The sequence below is a fragment of the Erinaceus europaeus genome, chromosome 4 (assembly GCF_950295315.1).
Source record: "Erinaceus europaeus chromosome 4, mEriEur2.1, whole genome shotgun sequence".
Classification (NCBI taxonomy): domain Eukaryota; kingdom Metazoa; phylum Chordata; class Mammalia; order Eulipotyphla; family Erinaceidae; genus Erinaceus; species Erinaceus europaeus.
This window is the reverse complement of record NC_080165.1, coordinates 62,574,566-62,596,443: the sequence shown is the minus strand read 5'-3', so window position 1 is coordinate 62,596,443 and position 21,878 is coordinate 62,574,566. Positions and strand designations below refer to the sequence as shown.

The window sequence follows — 21,878 nt, the reverse complement described above, 5'->3', positions numbered from 1 at the left end:
TCTGTGTACACATATGTTCTTAGCAGCACAATCTGTAATAGCCAAAGCCTGGAAGCAACCCAGGTGCCCAACAACATTGTGGTCTATATACACAATGGAATACTACTCAGCTATAAAAAATGGCGATTTCACCGTTTTCAGCCAATCTTGGATGGAGCTTGAAAAAACCATGTTAAGTGAAATAACTCAGAAACAAAAGGATGAATATGGGATGATCTCCCTCTCAGGCAGAAGTTGAAAAACAAGATCAAAAGAGAAAACACAAGTAGAACCTGAACTGGAATTGGCGTCTTGCACCAAAGTAAAAGAATCTGGGGTGGGTGGGTGGTGGGGGGAGAATACAGGTCCAAAAAAGATGACAGAGGACCTAGTGGGGGTTGTATTGTTATATGGAAAACTGGGAAATGTCATGCATGAACAAATTATTGTATTTACTGTCAAATGTAAAATATTAATTCCCCAATAAAGAAAATTTTTAAAAAAGAACTTTGTCTTCAGAGGAAGTTGAATTTTCTTTTTTTTTTAAATATTTTTTTATCTTTTAAAAGTGGGGGTGTGGGAGTGGGCGGGAGGGATGGGTCACAGTCCTTTGGTGGTGGGAATGGTGTTTATGTACACTCCTAGCAAAATGTAGACATATAAATCAGTAGCTAATTAATATGAGAGGGGGAAATCAATTGTATGTCTCAAAGTTTCTCAAAAGACAAACTGAATCTTTTTAATATATAGGCTATGTATTTGATATGCGGACTCTCTCAAAAGCCTAGACCAAGTAGATTAGAAGCTTCCAATAGCACAGCTATATACAAGATACTGGGTACTGTCCAGCAAACCATAACAAAGGGACTTTTCAAAGTTAACCCAATTAACAAATAATGTGATGATAATATTAACTATTGATTGTCTTTTTGAACCCTAAGACAGCAGGAACCTCACATCTTCACTATAGAGCCCCTACTTCCCCCAGTCCTGGAACCCTTGGATAGGGCCCACTTTCCCGTATGCATCTCCCAATCCAAACCAAATAACATTGCATCTGCCGATCACAACCTAACCAAAGCAACGATTGCTACCTCAACATGCTTCACCTCAGAATGTATCCAGAGACTTCACGTGTGGAATGACAACCCTTCAGCTTCATTACTCGGGTGAGACCTTTCCTTTAATAGTACACTCTAATTTCATCTCAGGTAGTTCACTTTCCAACAAAGTCCCATAACCTAGACATACACCAGTTTCTGTGAGAGAGAGCTTATGTGCACACGTATCCATAAACTACTGCAAAATATATACCTGAAAGCAGGACTACACTAGAGTTTGCAGTGAGTACCTCCCTAACACTTCCTCTCCACTATTCCAAGCTTGGGATCCATGATTTCTCAACAAATTGTTTGGCTTCATATGTTAACTCTCTTTTCAATCACCAGGTTCCAGATGCCACCAGGATGCTGGCTAGGCTTCCCTGGATTGAAGACCCCACCAATGTGTCCTGGAGCTCAGCTTCCCCAGAGTCACACCCTACTAGGGAAAGAGAGAGGCAGACTGGGGGTATGGACCGACCAGTCAACGCCCATGTTCAGCGGGGAAGCAATTACAGAAGCCAGACCTTCTACCTTCTGCAACCCTCAACGACCCTGGGTCCATGCTCCCAGAGGGATAGAGAATGGGAAAGCTACCATGGGAGGGGGTGGATTATGGGGATTGGGTGTTGGGAATTGTGTGGAGTTGTACCCCTCCTACCTTATGCTTTTGTTCACTAATCCTTTCTTAAATAAAAAATTAAAAAAAAAAAAGAACTTTGTCTTCAGAGGAAGTTGAATTTTCTTTTTTTTAAAATATTTTTTTATCTTTTAAAATTTTTTAATTAGCTTTATTTATTTATTGGATAGGGACAGCCAGAAATTGAGAGGGAAGGGGGACATAGAGAGGGAGAGGGACAGAGAGACACCTGCATCCCTGCTTCACCATTCATGAAGCTTTCCCCCTGCAGGTGGGAACCATGGCTTGAACTTGGGTCCTTGTGCACTGTAACGTGTGCTCAACCAGGTGGGGCACCACCTGGCCACGGAAGTTGTATTTTCTGTCTACTGTACCCACTAACCAATGGAAGTCCCAAAATACTTGGGTCAACGGCTTGGTTACTTTATTTTTCAAATTGCACTGTAAATTTCTACAGCTCTGACACTGAATCCATGTCACTGCAACAATCTGTATTTCATGTGTTCACTAATTCATGTTTCTCCTATCATTTGCAAGCACAGCAGACGATGGTGGAGTTTTACATGGACACTTCACCTGGCTACTGCTAAACTACAACCTTTTGTTTATCTTTGGCATCTCTGATTAGACAGCAGAAGGTGAGAGGGGAACAAGGTAACTGGCAGTGCTTTCTTCCTTCAGAACAGACAGAGGAATTAAGATTGTGGATTTAGCTGGGGGCAGGCAGAGGATTCTAAATGCGAAGCTCAGTAGAAAACACTTGTTCACCATCTCGAAGTTGCATGAACATTCAATATAGGATGCCATCTGTTTTGCTAAATTGACAATTTCCTTTAGCAGGAAATCAAGGTTCATACTGAGTTTCAGACTAGCTACAGAGTAAGAAATCGTTTTACTTTTCAAAGACTTTGCCTTTTTAGGGCATTCAGCACGTAACCTAATTTCATTTGATGGAGTTTGTTTTTCTTCTCCCATTTGCCTAGAAATGGGTGTGTTTCATTTATTTCCTGCAGGGTTGGGGTTGGAGGGCAGAGATAGAGCTTCAGAATTCTCTGGGCCACACCACAAAGCATTTATAAGCAAAGTTAAATATTATCATAGAAAAGCAAAATATTAGGCTTTTGGAAAAGTTAGGATGCATTTTAAAAATACTTTTACTAGTGATTCAATATTGACTTACAAGATTATAATAGGAGATAGTTCCACACCATCCCCACCACCAAAGTTTTTTGTTTAAATATTTTATTTATTTTATTTTTGAGAGAGCTGCAGACAGAGAGAAACACAGAGAGAAACACCAGAGCACTACTCATCTCTGGTTTATGGTGGTGTGGGGGATTTGAACCTAGGACTTTGGAGCCTCAGGCATGACAGTCTGTTTGCATAGACATTATGCTATCTCCCCCACCCTACCACCAAAGTTTTGTATCCTCATCCCCTCATGATGCATTTTTGTATAGAAAATGACATGATTTTTCCAACACCCAGATAAATGACAAGAACAACCATCCCAGTGGCTTTTCTGTCCTAAACATTTCACACTATGCACATGTTACTACCGAAGGTTCCTGAACCCTTCCAGTTTTCATTTCATAAGCATTGAGGGAAGTTCACACTCAGATGAGCAAAGTATAGCACAAACAGGTAGATTTTATTCCAGGAAAATGAATTTTGTATTTGGGAGAAAAGTTTGCACCTATTAGGCTCTTTTAAGGGTGCAACAAATTAATACTTTTAGATTCTTTAAAGATGAAAACCTCCCAGATGGGCAGGAGATAGCTTACTCACTCAGTAGAGTACATGCTTTACTCAATATGAGACACTAGGCTCATTCCTGGGCATCATACTAAAAAAAAAAAAATAAAAGCTAGGGGCTGGGTTGTGGCACACCTGTTTGAGCACATACATAACCATGTGCAAGAACTCCAGATCAGTTCCTCAGTACCCACCTGCAGCTAGTGAAGCTGCGCTACAGATGTTTCTTCCTCCCTCTCTGTCTCCCCCTTCTCTCTCAATCTCCTTCTGTCTCTATCCAAAAATAAATAAAATATTTAAAAAGTACAAGTCCAGTCCATGATTGTTCATCAATTTGTTTGGCTTTGTATGTTAACTCTCTTTTCAACCACCAGGTTCTGGATGCCATCATGATGCCAACCAGACTTCCCTGGACTGACAACCAATGTGTCCTGGAGCTCCGCTTCCCCAGAGACCCACCCTACTAGGGAAAGGGAGAAGCAGACTGGGAGTATGGACCAACCAGTCAACGTCCATGTTCAGCGGGGAAGCAATTACAGAAGCCAGACCTTCCACCTTCTGCAACCCTCAATGACCCTGGGTCCATGCTCCCAGAGGGATAAAGAATGGGAAAGCTATCAGGGGAGGGGGTGGGATATGGAGATTGGGTTGTGGGAATTGTGTGGAGTTGTACCCCTCCTATCCTATGGTTTTGTTAATGTCTCCTTTCTTAAATAAGTTAAAAAAGTACAAGTCCAAACCTTCCAAATAATATTAAAGCAATTATTACATTATTTATCTAAAAATAGTTATAGTGGAATATGATTGCCTGGCTAAACAGCATTGCTTTAGAAATGTCATTTTGGATATTGCCAGAATGGAAAAAATAATACTCAAGAGATTGTAAAATGTCAGCTTTTTAATTTAGAAAGAGTAGTCAAGCACTTATCAATAATAGGCACACATCACTGAGTCTCTTGATAGCACTGGGTGTCCCTGTGGCTCCTAATGGCCTCAGCAATTGGAAGTGAACTTACTTGATGTCACACAGAAGGGCCACTCCTCTCAGTATCCAGTGATCTGGGGACAAGACTGTTCGCAAATATACCACAGTGATGAAGGTCAGGTCAGTTCGTCTGGGCTTCTTGTAAATGGGACACACGTAGAGCTTAGGGTCTTTGGGTGCAGTGGAATTAATGGCGAAGATGTGCAGCACAGGCAGCTGTGTGAAGAGTACTTTGGGGGTGGATTCTGTGAGCTTCCCATTCCGTTTATCCCAGGCTGCTCCATCCATATAAAGACCATAAATGTACACACCTTCCTGGAAGAGTCATGCAGAAGATAAAAAGATTTTTCTAAATATTAGATACCATGAGGTGGGTATCCATTACTATAAACAGTCCCCAGCTACCCAGAGAAAGAAATCCCAGTTGACATGTTGCATTAGTGAAGTCCTGAGCCTCATTTCCTCCTGTAACACATTTTGAAGCTATGAGCACTCGCTATGGAAGTCTTCCCATTACTGGTTAAATGAGCATGGAGATGGCCTGACTAGGACAACAGATTTAGCAGTAGTACCGAATCAGTTTTTCAGGTAGCTGAGAGTCTTCAGGAAGTCCAGTATGAGTCTGTAGAAGGTGGGAAAATGAAATAGGATTTGGAGCAGGTTGCCCCATGGGATTTCAGTTTGTACCAGCCAGCTCAATCTGGGACTCTTCACCTCAATCATTGAAGGAAATGAGATTTGTACAGCAAGGCCAGGTTAGCAGGAGTCAGAGCGCCCCCAGAGGTGGGGTGTGGTAGAGCAGGGAGGGGAGAACTGATTTAACACCTATGACTGCTCTCTCGTGTTTTTGAGGTCTCCACCACTGAATTGGGAGAAAAAAACATTCTCAATAATGAAAAAAACAATACATAGATATAAGTATGAATATTAAAACAGATTTGTCAGAAGCTTTTCCTGCACAGAAGCACTGAGGATAAGTGCAGTGACTTGGGGGATGACAGTCACTGTGCATTGAAGTGCTCAAGGGCCTGTGTGGTAGAAATGAACTTCACCTGAGTCTTAAAGGGTGAGGTGTCCTTGGAAACACATAAGAAAGAGGGTGGGCATAGAAGGCAGGGGAAACACTGGGAAGAAATAGATAATGGGTGAAAAAGCTCAAATGTTGTATTAAGTTGAGGATTTAATCATTATAAAATAAGGTCAGGTTTGACCATAAAGGAGTGGAGATGGAAACCTGAAGTTTGAAATTTGTCCTTAAGGCAGTGGGGAGTCAAAGAACAGGTAGTCAGCAAGAAAAGACGAGCTCAAGAGAACCATAGGGGAGACTCTAATGATCACAAAAGTTCATAAATTGAGGTAAAAGATGGTGACCATGTTTCCACTTCCAGAAAGGATCAGGTAAGAGTTGGCAAATGTAGACTATAATAAAAGAGTGAGATTAGTTGTGAAGTGTTTTCTGGAATTTCCTCATATGGGCTCACAATACATGGGATATAATTTTGAACTGAAATCTGAAGTGCATGGCTTGATTGTAAACCTTGGACAATCTCTCCAACAGTCAGGTCATATGATTACTATTGTTAAGTTAGCATGTGACATTTAATGTATGAACAGTACAACCATTTAAATATACATACACACACACACACACATATATATATATATATATATATATATATATATATATATACACACTTTTTTATAGGACAAAGAGAAATTGAGAGGGGAAATCAGATAGAGAGGGAGAGAGAAAGTGAGATAACTAGTGGTCCAAAAGGTGATGTGGTGCATAAAGCATTGGACTCTAAAGCATGAGCTCCCAAGTTCAATCTCCGGTAGCACATGTACCATAGTGATGTCTGGTTCTTTCTCTCTCTCTCTACTTATCTTCCTCTTTTTATTAAACTGCATATTTATTTATTATTAGATAGTGACAGAGAGAAATTGAGAGGGGAGTGGGAGATACAGAGGGAAAGAGACAGAGAGATACCTTCAGCCCTGCTTCACCATTTGTGAAGCTTTCTCCCTGCAGATGGGAACCAGAGGTTTAAACCTGGGTCCTTGCACATTGTAAAGTGTGCGCTTGACCAGGTGCAACACCACATGGCTCCTCCATCTATCTTCTTCATGAATAAATGAAATCTTTGGGAGAAAAAAGATAGAAAGTGAGAAAACTGCAGTACAGCTTCAGCATTCATGAAGCTTCTTCCAGGAGGTGGGGCTGGGGGTTTGAACCCAGGTACTTATGTATGGTGAAGTATGTGCTCTACCAGGTACACTCTCATTCCACAACCATTTAAGAACCATCTGGCAGTAAATCATGTCCTTTCTACACTCTTTTTTTAATTTAATTTTTATTATTGATTTAATATTGGTTTACAAAATTATAAGACAGCAGGGGTATAATTCCACATCATTCCCACTACCAGTTTTATGTCCCTATTGCTTCCACTGGGAACTGTAGTAGTTCTCCCCAGGTCACAGATATGGGGTCAGTATTATTTATATAATAATCTATCTTTCTTTCTTTCTCTTTGCTCTCCCTCTTTGCTAAATTTTCCTATGGTCCTGTTCTATCTTCCTTTCTACCTATTATTACTTCTGAATGTCTTTCTTTTTCTCCTCTCTCAGGGTCCTGATGGAATTGGAGTTCAGAGCCCTCTGGTCATCTTCCCCTAACATTGCTCCCCCTCTGAGAGAATTTTTTTTTTTTTGGGTTCAGAATGTGGGAGGTCTGGCTTCTGTAACTGCTTCTTCACCGGACATGGACATTATCAGGTCAATCCATACCCCCAGCCTGTTTCTTTTTTTCCCTAGTGGGGCAGAACTCTAGAGAGGTGAGGATCTGAGACACATTGGTGAGGTCTACTGTCCAGGGAGTTCAGGATGGAATCATAGTTGCATATACAATTTGGTGCTAGATTCCTTTCAATGTCCAGTGTATTCAAAAATGTCTCCCAGTTCACTTCTACCTAGAACCTCAGAATGTGACCACAGATCATGGATCATACTGGATTAAAGTGGACACCTTTCCCAAAATGCCAGGTATTCTTCTAATAAGAGAAGAAGAGACAGAGAGACACATATAGTGACAAAGACCTTGTGGCAAGGGAGGGATATATTGGAGTGATGGAGCTGTATAGGTTGAGGATTGCCAGCCACTGCCAGAAGAGAGGCATGGGACAGATTCTACTTCATACCCCTCAGAAAAAAAAAAAAAAAAAAAACCCTGCTAATACGTTGAATTAAGACACGGGAATTCTTGGACTGTGAGAGAATACACTTTTGTTGGTTTTTTTTGTTTGTTTGTTTTGCAATGCCTTGTTAGGATGAATGTAGGAAATTAATACAAATCTTGGTATTAGTGAATAGGCTGCTGCTGGAACAAACACCTTAAACCCAAAGAATGATTTTGGAATTGAATAATGAGAAAAATGGGAGAATTTAAGGAGAAGGAAAGAAAATACTTAAGATGTCTTGTGTGTGGATGAAAAAAAGTGGAGGTCAATGGTGCTTTTGTTGAGATCCATACTATTTGAAACTGGAAGAGTAGTAATCCTTGTTATAAAAAGGCAGAAAGTGCCAAAAACAACAACAACAACAACAGACTACTGGAAGTCATCAATAAATTCAGTAAAGTAGCAGGTTACAAAATCAATACTCACAAATCTGTAACACTTCTCTAGTAAAGATGGGCCAGAGGAAAGGAAACTGAAGGAAGCAATCCCATTTAAAGTCAAACCCCAAAGATAAAATACCTAGGAATAAATCTAACAAGGAGGTGAAGGACCTCTTCAAGGAAAAATATAAGACAATGTTAAAAGAAATCGAGGATGACACAAAGAGATGAAAGAACATCCCCTGTTCATGGATTGGAAGAATGAATATCATTAAAATGACAACTCTGCCAAAATCAATCCATAGATTCAATGCAACCCTTATTAAAATCTCTATGACATATTTCAGGGAAATTGAACAATTTATTCAAAAATGCACACATAGCAAAAGCACTCCTGAGGAAAAGGAAGAAAAATGGAGGCATCACAATACCCAACTTCAGTTATACTACAAAGCAACAGTAGTTAAAACAGTGTGGTATTGGAACCAAAATGGATATATGAGCCAATGGAATAGGATAGAGAGCCCAGAACTTAACCCACACATGTATATGTACCTTGTAGATGACAAAGGGGCCAAAACTGCCCAATGGGGAAAAGAAGGTCTCATTAACAAATGGTTCTGGGAGAACTGGATGCTACATGTAGAAAAATGAAACTAGACCACCAATTAACACCATACAGCATAATTAGCTCATAATGGATCAAATATTTGGATATTAGACCTGAAGGATAAAATAAATAGAAGAACATATCAATGAAACATTTCATGACATTAACACTGAAGATGTATTTAGAGATTCTACCCTATGGGTAAGGGAAACAAAAATAAGATTAAAAAAATGGAACTATATTAAATTAAAAAGCTTCTACACATCAAAGAAAAACTCCATAAGGATAAACAGGAATTCTAGCAACTGGGAGAATATATTTGCACACAATACTTCAGACAAGCATTTGATATCAAACATGTATAAAGAAACTCATATAGCTCAACCAAAAGAAAAGGAACAACCCATTAAAAAAGTTGGCAGAAGATATGAATAGACAGTTCTCTAAAGAAGAGATAAACATGACCCACAGACACATGCAGAAATGCTCCAATTCACTCATCAGCAGAGCAATGCAAATTAAAGCCACATTGAGATACCAACTCACACCTGTGAGAATAGTCTTCATCAACAAAACAGGAGAGAAAGGATGTGGAGAGAGAGAAACTCTATTACACTGCTGGTAGGAATGCAAACTAATGCAACCACTATGGAGAAACCTTAAAACCAATACAAATGGAAATAGCATATGATTCAGCAATTCCACTTCTAGGTATTCATCCAAAAGAGCTAACAACACTAATTTAAAGGGATATATGTGCCTCCATGGTCATAGCTGGATTATTTACAATAGCCAGACTATAGAAGCAACCATAATGCTTTTCAACAGATGACTGGATAAAAAAGTTACAGGACATATACTCAGTGGAGTACTACTCAGCAATAAAAAGATGATATTGTATCCTTTGGAGTAAAATGGATGGAATTGGCAAAGATTATGCTTAGAGAATTGAGAAAGGAGGTAAAGGAAAATTATTGTATGGTTTCACTTATATGTGGAATTTAGAGAATTGAACACAGGAATTGGAAACAAAGAAACAAACAAAAAGCCAACCCATGTTTAAACTGTGGAAAACTATAGTGGTTATACAGGGGGATGAGTATGAGGGGCCAAGACCTTCGGTGGCGGGAATGATGTGAAATTATAATCCTATTAATCTCATAAGTCAATATTAATTTAACATGTTGGGGGATATATTTAATACTTCAAGTTCTCTGCCTAGACCACAGATCTGAGTATACATATTTTCTTTATCCTAAGTATTTAATGTTCCAGATGTACAAGATGGTCAAATTCTGACACTGGGCTTAAGATGTTCAAGGAACTCTAAAAATATATTTGTATATAAAGCTTTTTAAATATCTAAGTTGCTTACAACCTTAGACAAGATAGATCAAAATCGTTTGTCCCTGTCAGTATCTAAGATACAGTGATTACCAGAAACCCCTAAACAGCACAAAGCATAATGAGGTCAAGTATATTACAGTAGATCCTAGCCATTGGATTTTCATAGAAATACAAACCCCCAACTAACTTGGTTACTAACAATTAACTATTGCTATTAAACTCTTTGTTAGACTACAAGGAACCCTTTCCATTCTCTTTAAGGACTTCCCTGGGCAGACATTGGATCGACCTTCTCGTGGTGCATCCCGTGAGTACCCATTTATTGGGGAAACTGACGATCCTTCCTAGCCGACTGAATCCACATGGATCCCAGTCACTTTCAAAGCCAGCAACAAGCAGACATCAGGCTCAACCTGACGCTGTTGACTGGCTACGGAAGAAGGGCAAACGCTAGAAGAAGAACAACCCCACTAATGTGTCCTGGAACTCCACTTCCCCAGAACCCCGCTCCACTAGGGAATGAAAGAGACAGGCTGGGAATATGGATCGACCTGCCAACATCCATGTTCAGCAGGGAAGTAATTACAGAAGCGAAGCCTTCCACATTCTGCATCCCACAATGACCCTGGGTCCATACTCCCAGAGGGGTAAAGAATAGGAAAGATCTCAGGGGAGAGGATAGGATACAGAGTTTTGGTAGTGGAAATTGTGTGTTGTACCCCTCTTATCCTATGGTTTCTGTCAGTGTTTCCTTTTTATAAATAATAATAAAAGACCCTTATTTCTCTTAGTCTTGGAGCCTCTAGGAATATGCCTGTATTTCTTCACTCTGCCCCTTTACTGTTATACTGCTTCTGTTGACCCCAACTAAATCAATGCTGCCAGTACTGCCATGTCACATTATGCTGCTACTGTTACTGCTGATTGTCACCAGAGACACCAAGATTGACATGTCAACCACCTAACTCCTCTATCTGGTGCGATCTTTCCTAACACATGGGACTACCTAATTCCATTATAGATGAAACATTATCTAAAAAGTTACAGATACTACATATAGGCTAGGGCTTAGGGTACTGGGTATAGGTGTACATGTATCTATAAGCAAGAGGCAATTATATATTTCAAAATAAAAATACTTAATAGCCCTCTGTGATTAGACATATCTATAAGCATGGGATCCTAATAGCATCATAAATTCTTTAGCCAATCAAACTTAAAACCAAATAAGTTTGCTAATTTTGTAGAAAGGCCCAAAGAAGACAGACACCATAATCATAATACTGGCTGGATACAACAAATGATGCTCAGTGGTGGAAAGTCTAAACTCATCAGATAAAGAAATTTCAAAAAGGTATGGGGACCTAGACCTCTAATAAATCCCTCTCTCTACTGTCACTGGTCACTTCCATCAGGAACATCATCATAAGCCCTCTCCTGGACTACTTCAGGAAATTGTACTCCTTATCTTTTTTTTTAAATCCATTTATGATTGGATAGAAACAGAAAATGAGAGACGGAGAGGCACATTCATCCTTGCTTCACCACTTGTGAAGTTTCCCCCCTACAGGTGAGGACCAGGGATTTGAACCCAGGTCCTTGTGCACTGTAATATGTGCACTTAACCAGGTGCCACTTCCTGGACCCACTTGTACTCCTTATATAGAAGCAAAGGTAGAGACTGCCCCGCTCTCCAAAGGGAAGCTGGGACATCCTATCCTGCCACCCAAAGAAGACTAGTCCAGAAATTAGTGTGGCCTAGAATGCTGTGACCACGAGCTGTGAGCTCAGACTGACAGGGACTCAGACAGGCTCCACTGCTAAATAAAAAATATATGAGCCTGGGGCCAGGTGGATGGTGTCAACAGTTAATTTTAGTCATAGATTTTTTTCAAGACTGGGAGCTGCTTTATGCCCTAATACAACTTTCTAGCCCTATTCTCAACTCTCACACTATCTTAGACAATATTTTTGTCCAACTCCATGTTAGCTATCAAACTCAAGCAAAAACTATAAAAGTAACAGTCCCTTAGGAACATACCTACAATAGACTTCCACACTTATTTCTACCCTAGATCTCTATTCACATTTGCTCTATTCCTTCTTTTTTTGGTTCCTGTTCATTAATCATTTTGTCTTGCTCTATATCTTACCGCCTTTCAGCCATCAAGTTGTGGGTGCTACTATGATTCCATCCTGACTTCCCTGGGTATATGACCTCACCAATGTGTCCTAGAACCTTACCTTTCCAGATCCCTACATGACTAGGGAAATATAGCAGGCTGGGGTATGGATCGGGTTGTCAATGCCCAGGTCCAGCAAAGAAGTAATTACAGAAGCCAGAACTCCCACCTTAAAAGAATTTTGGTCCATGCTCCCAGTAGGAGAGAAATGATAGGGGGAAGATGACCAGAGGCTCTGAACTCCAACTCTGCTAGGACCCAGAGAGAGAAGAGGGAAAAAGGAAGGACATTTGCAAGTAGTAATAGGTGTAGGAGTGACATAGTGTGACACAGGAAGAGAAGATGGGACCATAAAAAGACACATATATAATATTATATATATAATAGTCAACCCGTATCTGTGACCTTGGGAAAACTACTGTAGCTTCCTCCAATGGAGGAAATGGGGATACAGAATTCTGGTGGTGATAACAGTGCAGAATTATACCTCTGTTATTTTATAATTTTGTAAATAAGTATTAAGTCACTAATAAAATTAAAATAAAGTAAAAAATAAAAAGGCAGAAAGGATCACAATTGGAAAAATTTGGTATAACCTCTTATTAGATAGTTGAGGGAATTAAAACCAGAAAAAAAGAAAGGGAGACTGAGATTTACTGAGTGTCTATGTGGAGTTTGGCACCAAGCCCACTTAATTCTCACAACCATCTAGAATGAGGTTGAATTATCACCTTTTGTTTACAGATAAAAGTTGAGGATAAAAAAAAAGATGTAAAAGAACATTCCTGAATCCACAGAGCAGGTAAATGCCCACTCAGTGGATCCCAATGGTGTATACTTGTTTTGGAACCTTTACCCTCCCTCTCAGCTGCCCTTCCACCCTGGGTCCTATAGTTAGCAGGAGAGAAAGGGGGAACTAACTCTAGAGCTCAGGATGGCAAGTGTGGTTAGCCTTACCTGTCTTCACCACTCAATTCTGCTTATGAGTAGCTGACAGCGGTAGCTGGAGATGTGTGGAAAATCTTCTACAGCAAATACAAGTGTAACTTGTAATTATAGAGAAATGCAAGGCTGGGAAGTCCCAGGAGAGGCATCAATTCCATTCCTGTGCACAGAGGATGGCTTGGCATTTCTAGTTTACATTTGAGGAAACCTTCCTAGCAAAGTCAATGGACTTGACTGAGATGCTCAGTGTGTGTGTGTGTGTGTGTGTGTGTGTGTGTGTGTGTGTGTGTGTGTGTATGCATGCATTATATTTTAGTGAGAGAACAGACACACAGAGAGAAGAATCTGAACCCTGCTGAACTCTGGTTTATAGTGGTACTGGGGACTGACCCTGAGATCTTGAGGTTACAGGCATGAAAGTCTAGTGTGTGAATACCATGACATTATCTATACATTACATTTAAACTTCCAGGTCATTCACAGATAAGCTTTAAGCAGAACTTAAACCTTCCTTTTTTTTTTTTTTTTAAATATATATTGTTTCATTTAATGAGATAGAGAGAAAGACAGAGATAAAGAGAGATGTTAGAGCACTGCTCAGTTCTGGCTTATGATGACGCTAGAGGTTGAACCTGCAACTTGGAGCCTCAGGCATGAAAGTATTTTTGCATAGCCATTATGTTATCTCCCAGACCTAGAACTTGAACTTTCAGTCCTGGCTTTTTCCCAGTAGTACCTACCACAGGAGGGGTCATGATTTCCTCCTTGGTCTGTCTCAGAACTTCATTGTGGATGGTCACGGAGTCCAAGGCCCAGCCTTTGTGGGCACGGGTCACTTCTTGCCTCATTGCTGTGAGGAAGCCTTAAGAACAAAGGAAAAGGCTGTCAGGGCTGGTGCAGTTCATTTCAGAAATGAGAACAGAGTAGTGCTCAGTGTCAGTTGCTTACCCACTTCCAAATGTGTGCCCATCCAAGAGGAACTATGATCAAACTGGGATGGTGGGAGTGGGGGGAGGGCATTTTTTTCAGTGTTTTGTTTCTATGGAGACCAGAGATGAGCTAAATATTTCTTGCTGACAGCAGAGAAGCAGCACCCTTTCTACTTCATACAGGGCCTTGGTTTAACCCCCCCTGGAGATTTCAACCACTCAAGTCCCAGATGGGTTGCAGCCCAGATGTAGTTCATAGTCTCTGCTTGCAAGCACAGTATCTACAAATAAAGCTGAAATGGTAAAAAATATTCTGAGAATAACATTTCAATTAAAACTTGAATCAAACCATTATTGAGCTTCTATTTGCTATAATGGAACAATTTCATTTAGTCCAAGGAAATAAGACATAATGCCAAAATAGAAAACCCGGCTTCCAATTTGATCAAACAAAGCAATCACACCGGAAAGGAGAGCTACATGTTTTAATGTGCATAATATGGTTATTTTAAGACAATACATTGTTCTGCATATTGTGGCCTTTCTTTAAACTTAATATTTGCCCACTGTGTCATTCAATTCAACAACAGAAGTTTTTCTTGGAGAGTGGCTGTTTATATTAGAAACTATAGCTTTAAAGTGGACTTCAAAAACTTTAGGAAAATTGATCTGTGACCCATATACTACATTTAAGCCTCCACACTAATATTGAAAAGCACGAGTTTCACTGTTGAGTAAAATTTTAGAATGTATATATCCTAGATTAATGGGTTCTGAGAACTTTTACACACAATATGTAAGTGGTAATAGTTTAAGGGGGATGGGCAGTGGCACACTGGGTTAAGTGCACATAGTACGAAGCATAAGTGGTAATATTTTATCAGGCTTGAATGGCAGTAGAGGGAAGAGGGGATTTGCAAGGCATAATTATAGACACATCCTAAAAGTTGGAAAGAATAGGTTCCTAAATTGATTTATTGAGAAAATCAAGTTCTCCCTGTTCCCAAGTCTCTCCTCGGCAGACTTAAGTAAGATACTTCTGGTCATGAAATTAGATATTTGTAGAGGCATGCATATATCTATTCATTCATTCATTCTGTCAGCCTTTCTTTCCTTTGCTAAATATCTCAGGAGTAGCCATTGTGTGCTAGGCACTGTTCTTGGGAGGATGTGGAAGGCACAGAAGTCTTTAGCTAAAAATGAAACAATGAGGAACACAACATTAGGGTAAAGCTAGACACAAGTTTTTTTTTTTTTTTAATCAGCTCTGGTTGTAGGTAGGAATTGAATTTTGAGACACAAGATTTTTCAGGGTCAGGGTCAGAGAGTTTGGATTCATTTTGTGGATGATGGGAAGTCACTAAATGACAATGAATGATAGGAAGGAAAATGATTTGCCTGTATTTCCATCTTAAAAGGTTTACTCCAGTCTCTCACTAAAACACCATTTAGAGTAGCAAAGGGGAGCCCTTGCATTAATCCAAAAAGAAAAACTGGCTAATTAACCTGAGCAGCTAATTGACAGGCTTTTATAGGTGATTCTTATAAAACTATAGGTTCACGGTCTTAGGATATAAATTGTTAACTACAGAAAGCAGAAAACATGGTGAAAGCTTGCCTGGTAGTGATTTCTGACCAGTTCCCATCCATATTCTAAGTGGAGACTCACGTAACACGATTTGCTTAGTATGCAATTACATTCACTTTTAAATATGGTGTTCCCATTCTTTAACAGTAAAATAAATATTTCTTGTGTTTTCCAGGAAGTGGTATGCTATGACCACAATAGTAAAATCTAACTATACCTTCCAAATCACTCCATGAAAATGTCATTTTCATCATTCAACATTAAGAGTGCACCCATGTATACAAGTAGAGTACTTGAAATTAAATTGACCCTGCTTTATGATATTTTAAAATTCACTACTGATCTATATTCTACAAGGTCATAATGCATAAGACATGAATCTTAGCCTTAACCATCCATCTGTACAAGTTGAATAATCAATTTTTTTTTCTATAAAATTTTAAGCTCCAACTAACTTTCAAAATGACCTCACTCTATAAGATACTCAGAACAATGCCATAGATGCCAGAGGAAGAATGAATGAGTTTCTTATAGAATATACATGCCTCTGGGGTGGAAGGGGTGGAGAATACAGGTCCAAGAAGGATGACAGAGGACCTAGTGGGGATTATATTGTTATATGGAAAACTGAGAAATTTTATGCATGTATAAACTATTGCATTAACTGTCAAATGTAAAACACTAATTCCCCAATAAAGAAATTTTTAAAAAAGAATATATGTGCCTCAAAGAATCCAATAATTGTCAGAAAACTATATATAACTCTAGTGCAATCAAAAAAAGACCATCTGCTATTTTCTCCCTACTGGAAACATTCATGATGTTATCTGACTTCAAGGTTTCTAACATTTGGAAAACATCCTTAGTATGATGGTAGGTGACATACACATTACTTTGAGCTATTAAATGAAAATGCTAAATAAATGCATTTGAGAATGGAAGGTAAGAAACTGTTCCACAGCTTATTCTCATTCAGAAAACATGGACAAGATTCCTACTTTTCAAGACTGTACAGTTTTGTGTTGGCCTCCTAAAAGGAATTTCATGATATTGTGGAACTCAAACCACAGTGAATCTTCTGAATTGTTCATGATTGAATTTAACAAAATGAGTGATCGTCTTCCTTGTAGACTTGATATTAAGTCTGATGGAATCAAAGCTGTGTTTTCTGATGTCTGTATAAATTTAAAAGACTATTGATATATTTTTCTTTATGAAAGCTTGAAAAACAGTACTTTTGCCTCACCATCAACTTAGTTTTAATAACTTTTAAACCAAATTTCAATCACTAGTAGTGGAAAAATGATTCATATGTTCATATGTTTGATTCTGCAGTGAGAAACAAAAGGTTGGGGGAGTCTTCAGGAAAAAAATAACCTATTCTTCATGAGCTTTAACTACCCGCACAAAAATGGGAGATTTGACTATTCAAGCACTGGAATTATATGTAGTCTAAATGAGATGTTTTGATTTTCTTCCTTTCAAATTCACACAGCATACTGAGTTGTTAAGATATTTGTAATGCTTGCTCTTTTAAAAATTTTACTTTTAAGCTAGGATTACACTTTGGAAACTCAGGTCTAAGCAACACTTATTGTGTCTTAATTTCTGTAATAGTAGTCACCTTATATTTTAGCAAATAGTTACTGTAGTTTGACATGTACAATCAACTGACTAAAGAAATATGTAGAGTTCTGTTAGGATTTCAGACAAGGTCTTAGGAAAGATGAAAGGAAAGTAGGTGATTGCCCCCCTCAATTTTACAAGGAGTTGATTGGCATTCTGTAATGAAGGTACTATAGGCAATGTTTCCTTTTTCTTTAATAAATGAACCAGTCCTGATGTAATGGGCTTTAGGTTGTGCAGTATTTACTGTCATATCAGTTGTTAAGCCTCCCAGTAGTATCTTCAAAGATGAGGAGAAATGATGTTCCTGCCACAAGTTTATGACAGGCAGTTTTCTCCCTGAATGAGAAGCAAATGGAGTTCATTGGTAAGTTAAATAAAAGGTCAGAAATCATTAAACAAGATGGGGCTGATCCACCCAGTTGAATAAGAATGCACCAGGCATCTTTTTTGGTGATTTGTTAGATGCTGGTATGGCAGGTGTTGTAAACATGTTCAAAAATTAGAAACATCTGGGAAGCCTTTAAAACTTTAAAACACTTCATTGCTGGACTGTAGCCTGGATCAATAAAAGAGGAATCTCTAGAGGTGGAACCCAAGCCATTGGTATTGATTCACAGCAGCTTTTCTTAAATTTTAATGTTCACAGGAATCACTTGGAAAGGAACTCTTGTTAAGATATAGTTCTTGGAAGTGATTATGCTTAGAAAAGGATAGAAGGGAGACTTTTATGCTTGATGCTGGCTCCAAAGTCTCAGGTTCAATCCCCTGCACCACCATAAGCAAGAGCTTTAAAAAAATGAAGGAAGGAAGGAAGGAAGGAAGGAAGGAAGGGAGGAAAGAAGGGAAAGAAAAGGATCAAATTATCTCTAAGTCTTTGTGGGAAATATGGTGGTTATTGGGGTTGGAACAGAACTTTATTGGTGGATATGGTCTGGAACCTGTAATGTTATAATCTTGTAAACTACTATTAAATCACTAATAAAAATCCTCCAAATGAATGTTTATAACAGTTTTGCTCATGATCACCCAAACTTGGGAGCAACTAACATGTCCTCCAATAGATGAATGAACAATAAACTGGAAAAACAATGGAATATTATTTAACACAAAAAGAGATGAACTGCCAAACAATGAAAAGGTGGAATTTTAATTTTTCAAGGTATATTACTGAGTAAAAGCAGGTAATCTGAAAAAAAAATAAATGGTATGATTCTAACTACATGACATTCTAGGAGAGGCGAAACCAGGGTGATAATAAAAAGCTCAACAAAGAGCTAATTAGTTTTTTTATTTATTGATACCTTAACTATGTGTTGTCTCTTAACAAAGCTGTGTATAATTTGACCCTCACAGTTTAAATGGCATTGCTGAAAGGTTAGCTCCATAGCCAAGGGAAATGAAGTTTGCAGGGAGGTCACTAGAATTGGTGGACTTGGAGAAGGCAGTTTCAGAACAGTGATGAGGCTAACCAAATCATAAGGGATTATATGGCGAGGAAGGAAGCCATGTGCAGATAATGCAATTATGAGCCATGCCACTGTGGCTGAAGTCAGAGCATCTAAGCCCTTCACACACAGACACAAAGAGGCTTGTTCATTCTAGATCCATTTATAAGGTACTCACAGTATTTTGTAAATATTTGACTTATTAGATAGAGATAGAAAGAAATTGAGAGGGATAAGAGAAGTAGAGAGGGAGAAATAAAGAGACACTTGCAGTCGTGCTTCATCACTTGTGAAATTTCTCCAGCTGGTAACAACTGAGAACCTGAACCCACGTCCCTGTGCATGGTGATGTGTGTGCTCCAGCAGGTATACCACTACTCAGCCCCTTGGTGTTCATTGTTTCATTGTTCTGTGACTTGGAGATTGAGTAGCTGAGTGGTAGCACTCAAACTGAGGTCCTTTTACCTGGATTTCTACAAATTTTAGGGCAGTTGTGATTTGACAAATGGTAACTAAAGGCTATGCTTAGAGTTGCTACTCGGTAAGAAAAACTCTACCAGTTCCTTCCAGTTCTAAACTTCCATTCAGATTTGGATCACTTTTCCAACAAACACCTGACTTTTGTAATTATTCTCAAAACGAGCATCTAGAAATTGTTGCTGCTAGCCAATCATGCTGCTTTAAAAGGCAGAATACAGGCAAGAGGTGGTAGGTGAGTGTTAAGAATAAAAAAGGGTAACAGGACAAAAAATATGTATCTTCTCACTTCAGAAAAATCCTCTCTAATAGAGAACGCTGTTTTACATTAGTGAATAATAAGTTATTGCTAATATCTACAATGACAGACTAGTGTGGTCTGTCAAGACACAGTTTGACATCCAAATGACATCAAGATTCTGACAGAGTTAAACATCTGAAAAATAATGATACTGCATGGCTCAACTGAATATAGTGGTGAGACCCAGACAGCAAGCTCAACCTCAGCTTGTATTTCATTAGCAACACCTGTGAGTCATACCTGACCAAAAATGGAGAAGCAGGGCTATAAATTAAGAGCTTCTGAAAAACAGGCAACACTGTGGCTTGAAGTCTGGTTTATGGCAATGCTTAGTCTTTGGACTTAAGTAACTCTCTCTCTCTTCTTTTCTATATTTATTTGACAGGACAGAGAAACAGAGGGAGGGGAGATAAAGATGGAGAGTGAAAGACACCTGCAGCACTGATTCACCACTTGTGAAGCATTCACTCTGCAGTTAGGGAGCAGGGGTTCAAACCTGGGTCCTTGCACATGGTAATACTTGCACATGGTGAACACTTAACAGGGTTCACCATTGCCCAGTCCAGCCCAGCCCAGCCCAGCCCATCTCTCTCTCTCTCTCTCTTACTCTCTCTTTCTTTTTCTCTTTCTCTTTCTCTCTCACTCTCTCTTTCTCCCCCCCGACACACACACCAGAGTCTAAATCATGAAAGCATAATGTTATAAAAGGGTATAAGGAACAAGAGGCAATCTAAATCCTTTGAGAATGCCCCCCGCCCAAAGCACAATCTTAAACAATATGTAAACACATGTGTACCAATGACTGCTTGGAAAGCCTAGGGAAGCACAAAATCCCCCACAACCCTTAAGACCCAAGTATTCCACTGGGAGGCAAATCCATGTACCACCCAAAGTTATACCATTGAACAAAATTATAGCAGCTTGGGTCCATAGCGTTTGACCACTTCAATAATTAAATCTAATTGCTACACAGCTGAGCTTGTCAATTGCTACAGAAATCATTGTGAAGAGGGCTGAAAAAACCAGATTAGCTCCACAGTGACTGACTCAGCTTCTTCAAGTATGACAGACAGGATATCAGGCCACCAAACAGGGATAGGGTAGTGCTACAAAAAGCTTGAACTCAGACAGGGACTATGAGGCAAGCAAGACCTTTCACCTGTCCCTGCCTCATCCTGAATGTTAAATTCACTTAGGTTCAAGGAGCAAGACAAGAGGCATGACTAGACTAGAGGCATGACAAGAAACACCCATAAAACAGTTTGTTATACCACATAGCATTGTATGAAATATGAGAAGGTGGTCACATATGAATCAAACAGTTGATAGTCTGGGAGACTCTGTCATCACATATATAAAGGTGATAAGACTATCACCTTTTTGCAAACCACACTATGTCCTACATAACTATCCATTTTTATTATTTAAAAAATTACTTTAATGCTTATAGCTAAAGAAGGAAATTATTTTTATTGAATGGGACTGGATTAGAAGAAATAAAACCCAAGATGGATCCATCCAAGATGGACCCCAGTTGAGAAATAAATTATGGATGTCAAATAGTCAAATAGTGACCAGAAAGGTTCCTATTAGAAAGGATTTTATCTGCTTGTTTGCTGCTTACAAATGTGCGGAGTTGCTGTGGGATTTGCTTTCTAGGTCTGATCAAGTGATATGGAATAGAAAATAATGTGTCCCCAGAGCCATATACAAATTTAATGCAATACCCATCAAAGTTCCACCAAGCTTCTTTAAGAGAATAGAACAAACACTACAATCATTTATCTGGAACATGAAAACACCTAGAATTGCCAAAACCATCTTGAGGAAAAGAAACAGAAATGGAGGCATCACACTCCCAGACCTTAAACTATATTATAAAGCCTTAAACTATATTATAAAGCCATCATCATCAAAATAGCATGATACTGGAACAAAAATAGGCACACAGACCAGTGGAACAGAATTGAAAGCCCAGAAATAAATCCCCACACCTATGGACATCTAATCTTTGATAAGGGGCCCAAGGGATTAAATGGAAAAAGGAGGCTCTCTTCAATAAATAGTGCTGTGAAAACTGGGTTGTAACATGCAGAAGAATGAAATTGAACCACTTTATCTCACCAGAAACAAAAATCAACTCCAAATGGATCAAAGACCTGGATGTTAGACCAGAAACAATCAAATACTTAGAGGAAAACATTGGTAAAACACTTTCCCACCTACACCTACACCTCAAGGACATCTTTGATGAATCAAACCCAATTGCAAGGAAGACTAAAGCAGAAACAAACCAATGGGACTACATCAAATTGAAAAGCTTCTGCACATCCAAAGAAACTATTA

The 21,878-nt window shown here is 39.0% G+C and overlaps 1 protein-coding gene across 1 annotated transcript in view; it reads right to left on the bottom strand.

Annotated features, from left to right (window-relative positions):
- Positions 1 to 4,247: 4,247 nt before the first annotated feature.
- Positions 4,248 to 21,878, bottom strand: part of DNAH8 (dynein axonemal heavy chain 8) — a 429,487-nt gene continuing 411,856 nt past the window's right edge. Inside the window, exons 91-92 of the mRNA XM_060190815.1 lie at positions 13,904 to 14,025; positions 4,248 to 4,774 (exon numbers count right to left, since the gene is read on the bottom strand). Coding sequence (XP_060046798.1) covers positions 4,487 to 4,774; positions 13,904 to 14,025 — 410 coding nt within the window. The 3' untranslated portion in view covers positions 4,248 to 4,486. The remainder of the gene's footprint in view (positions 4,775 to 13,903; positions 14,026 to 21,878) is intronic.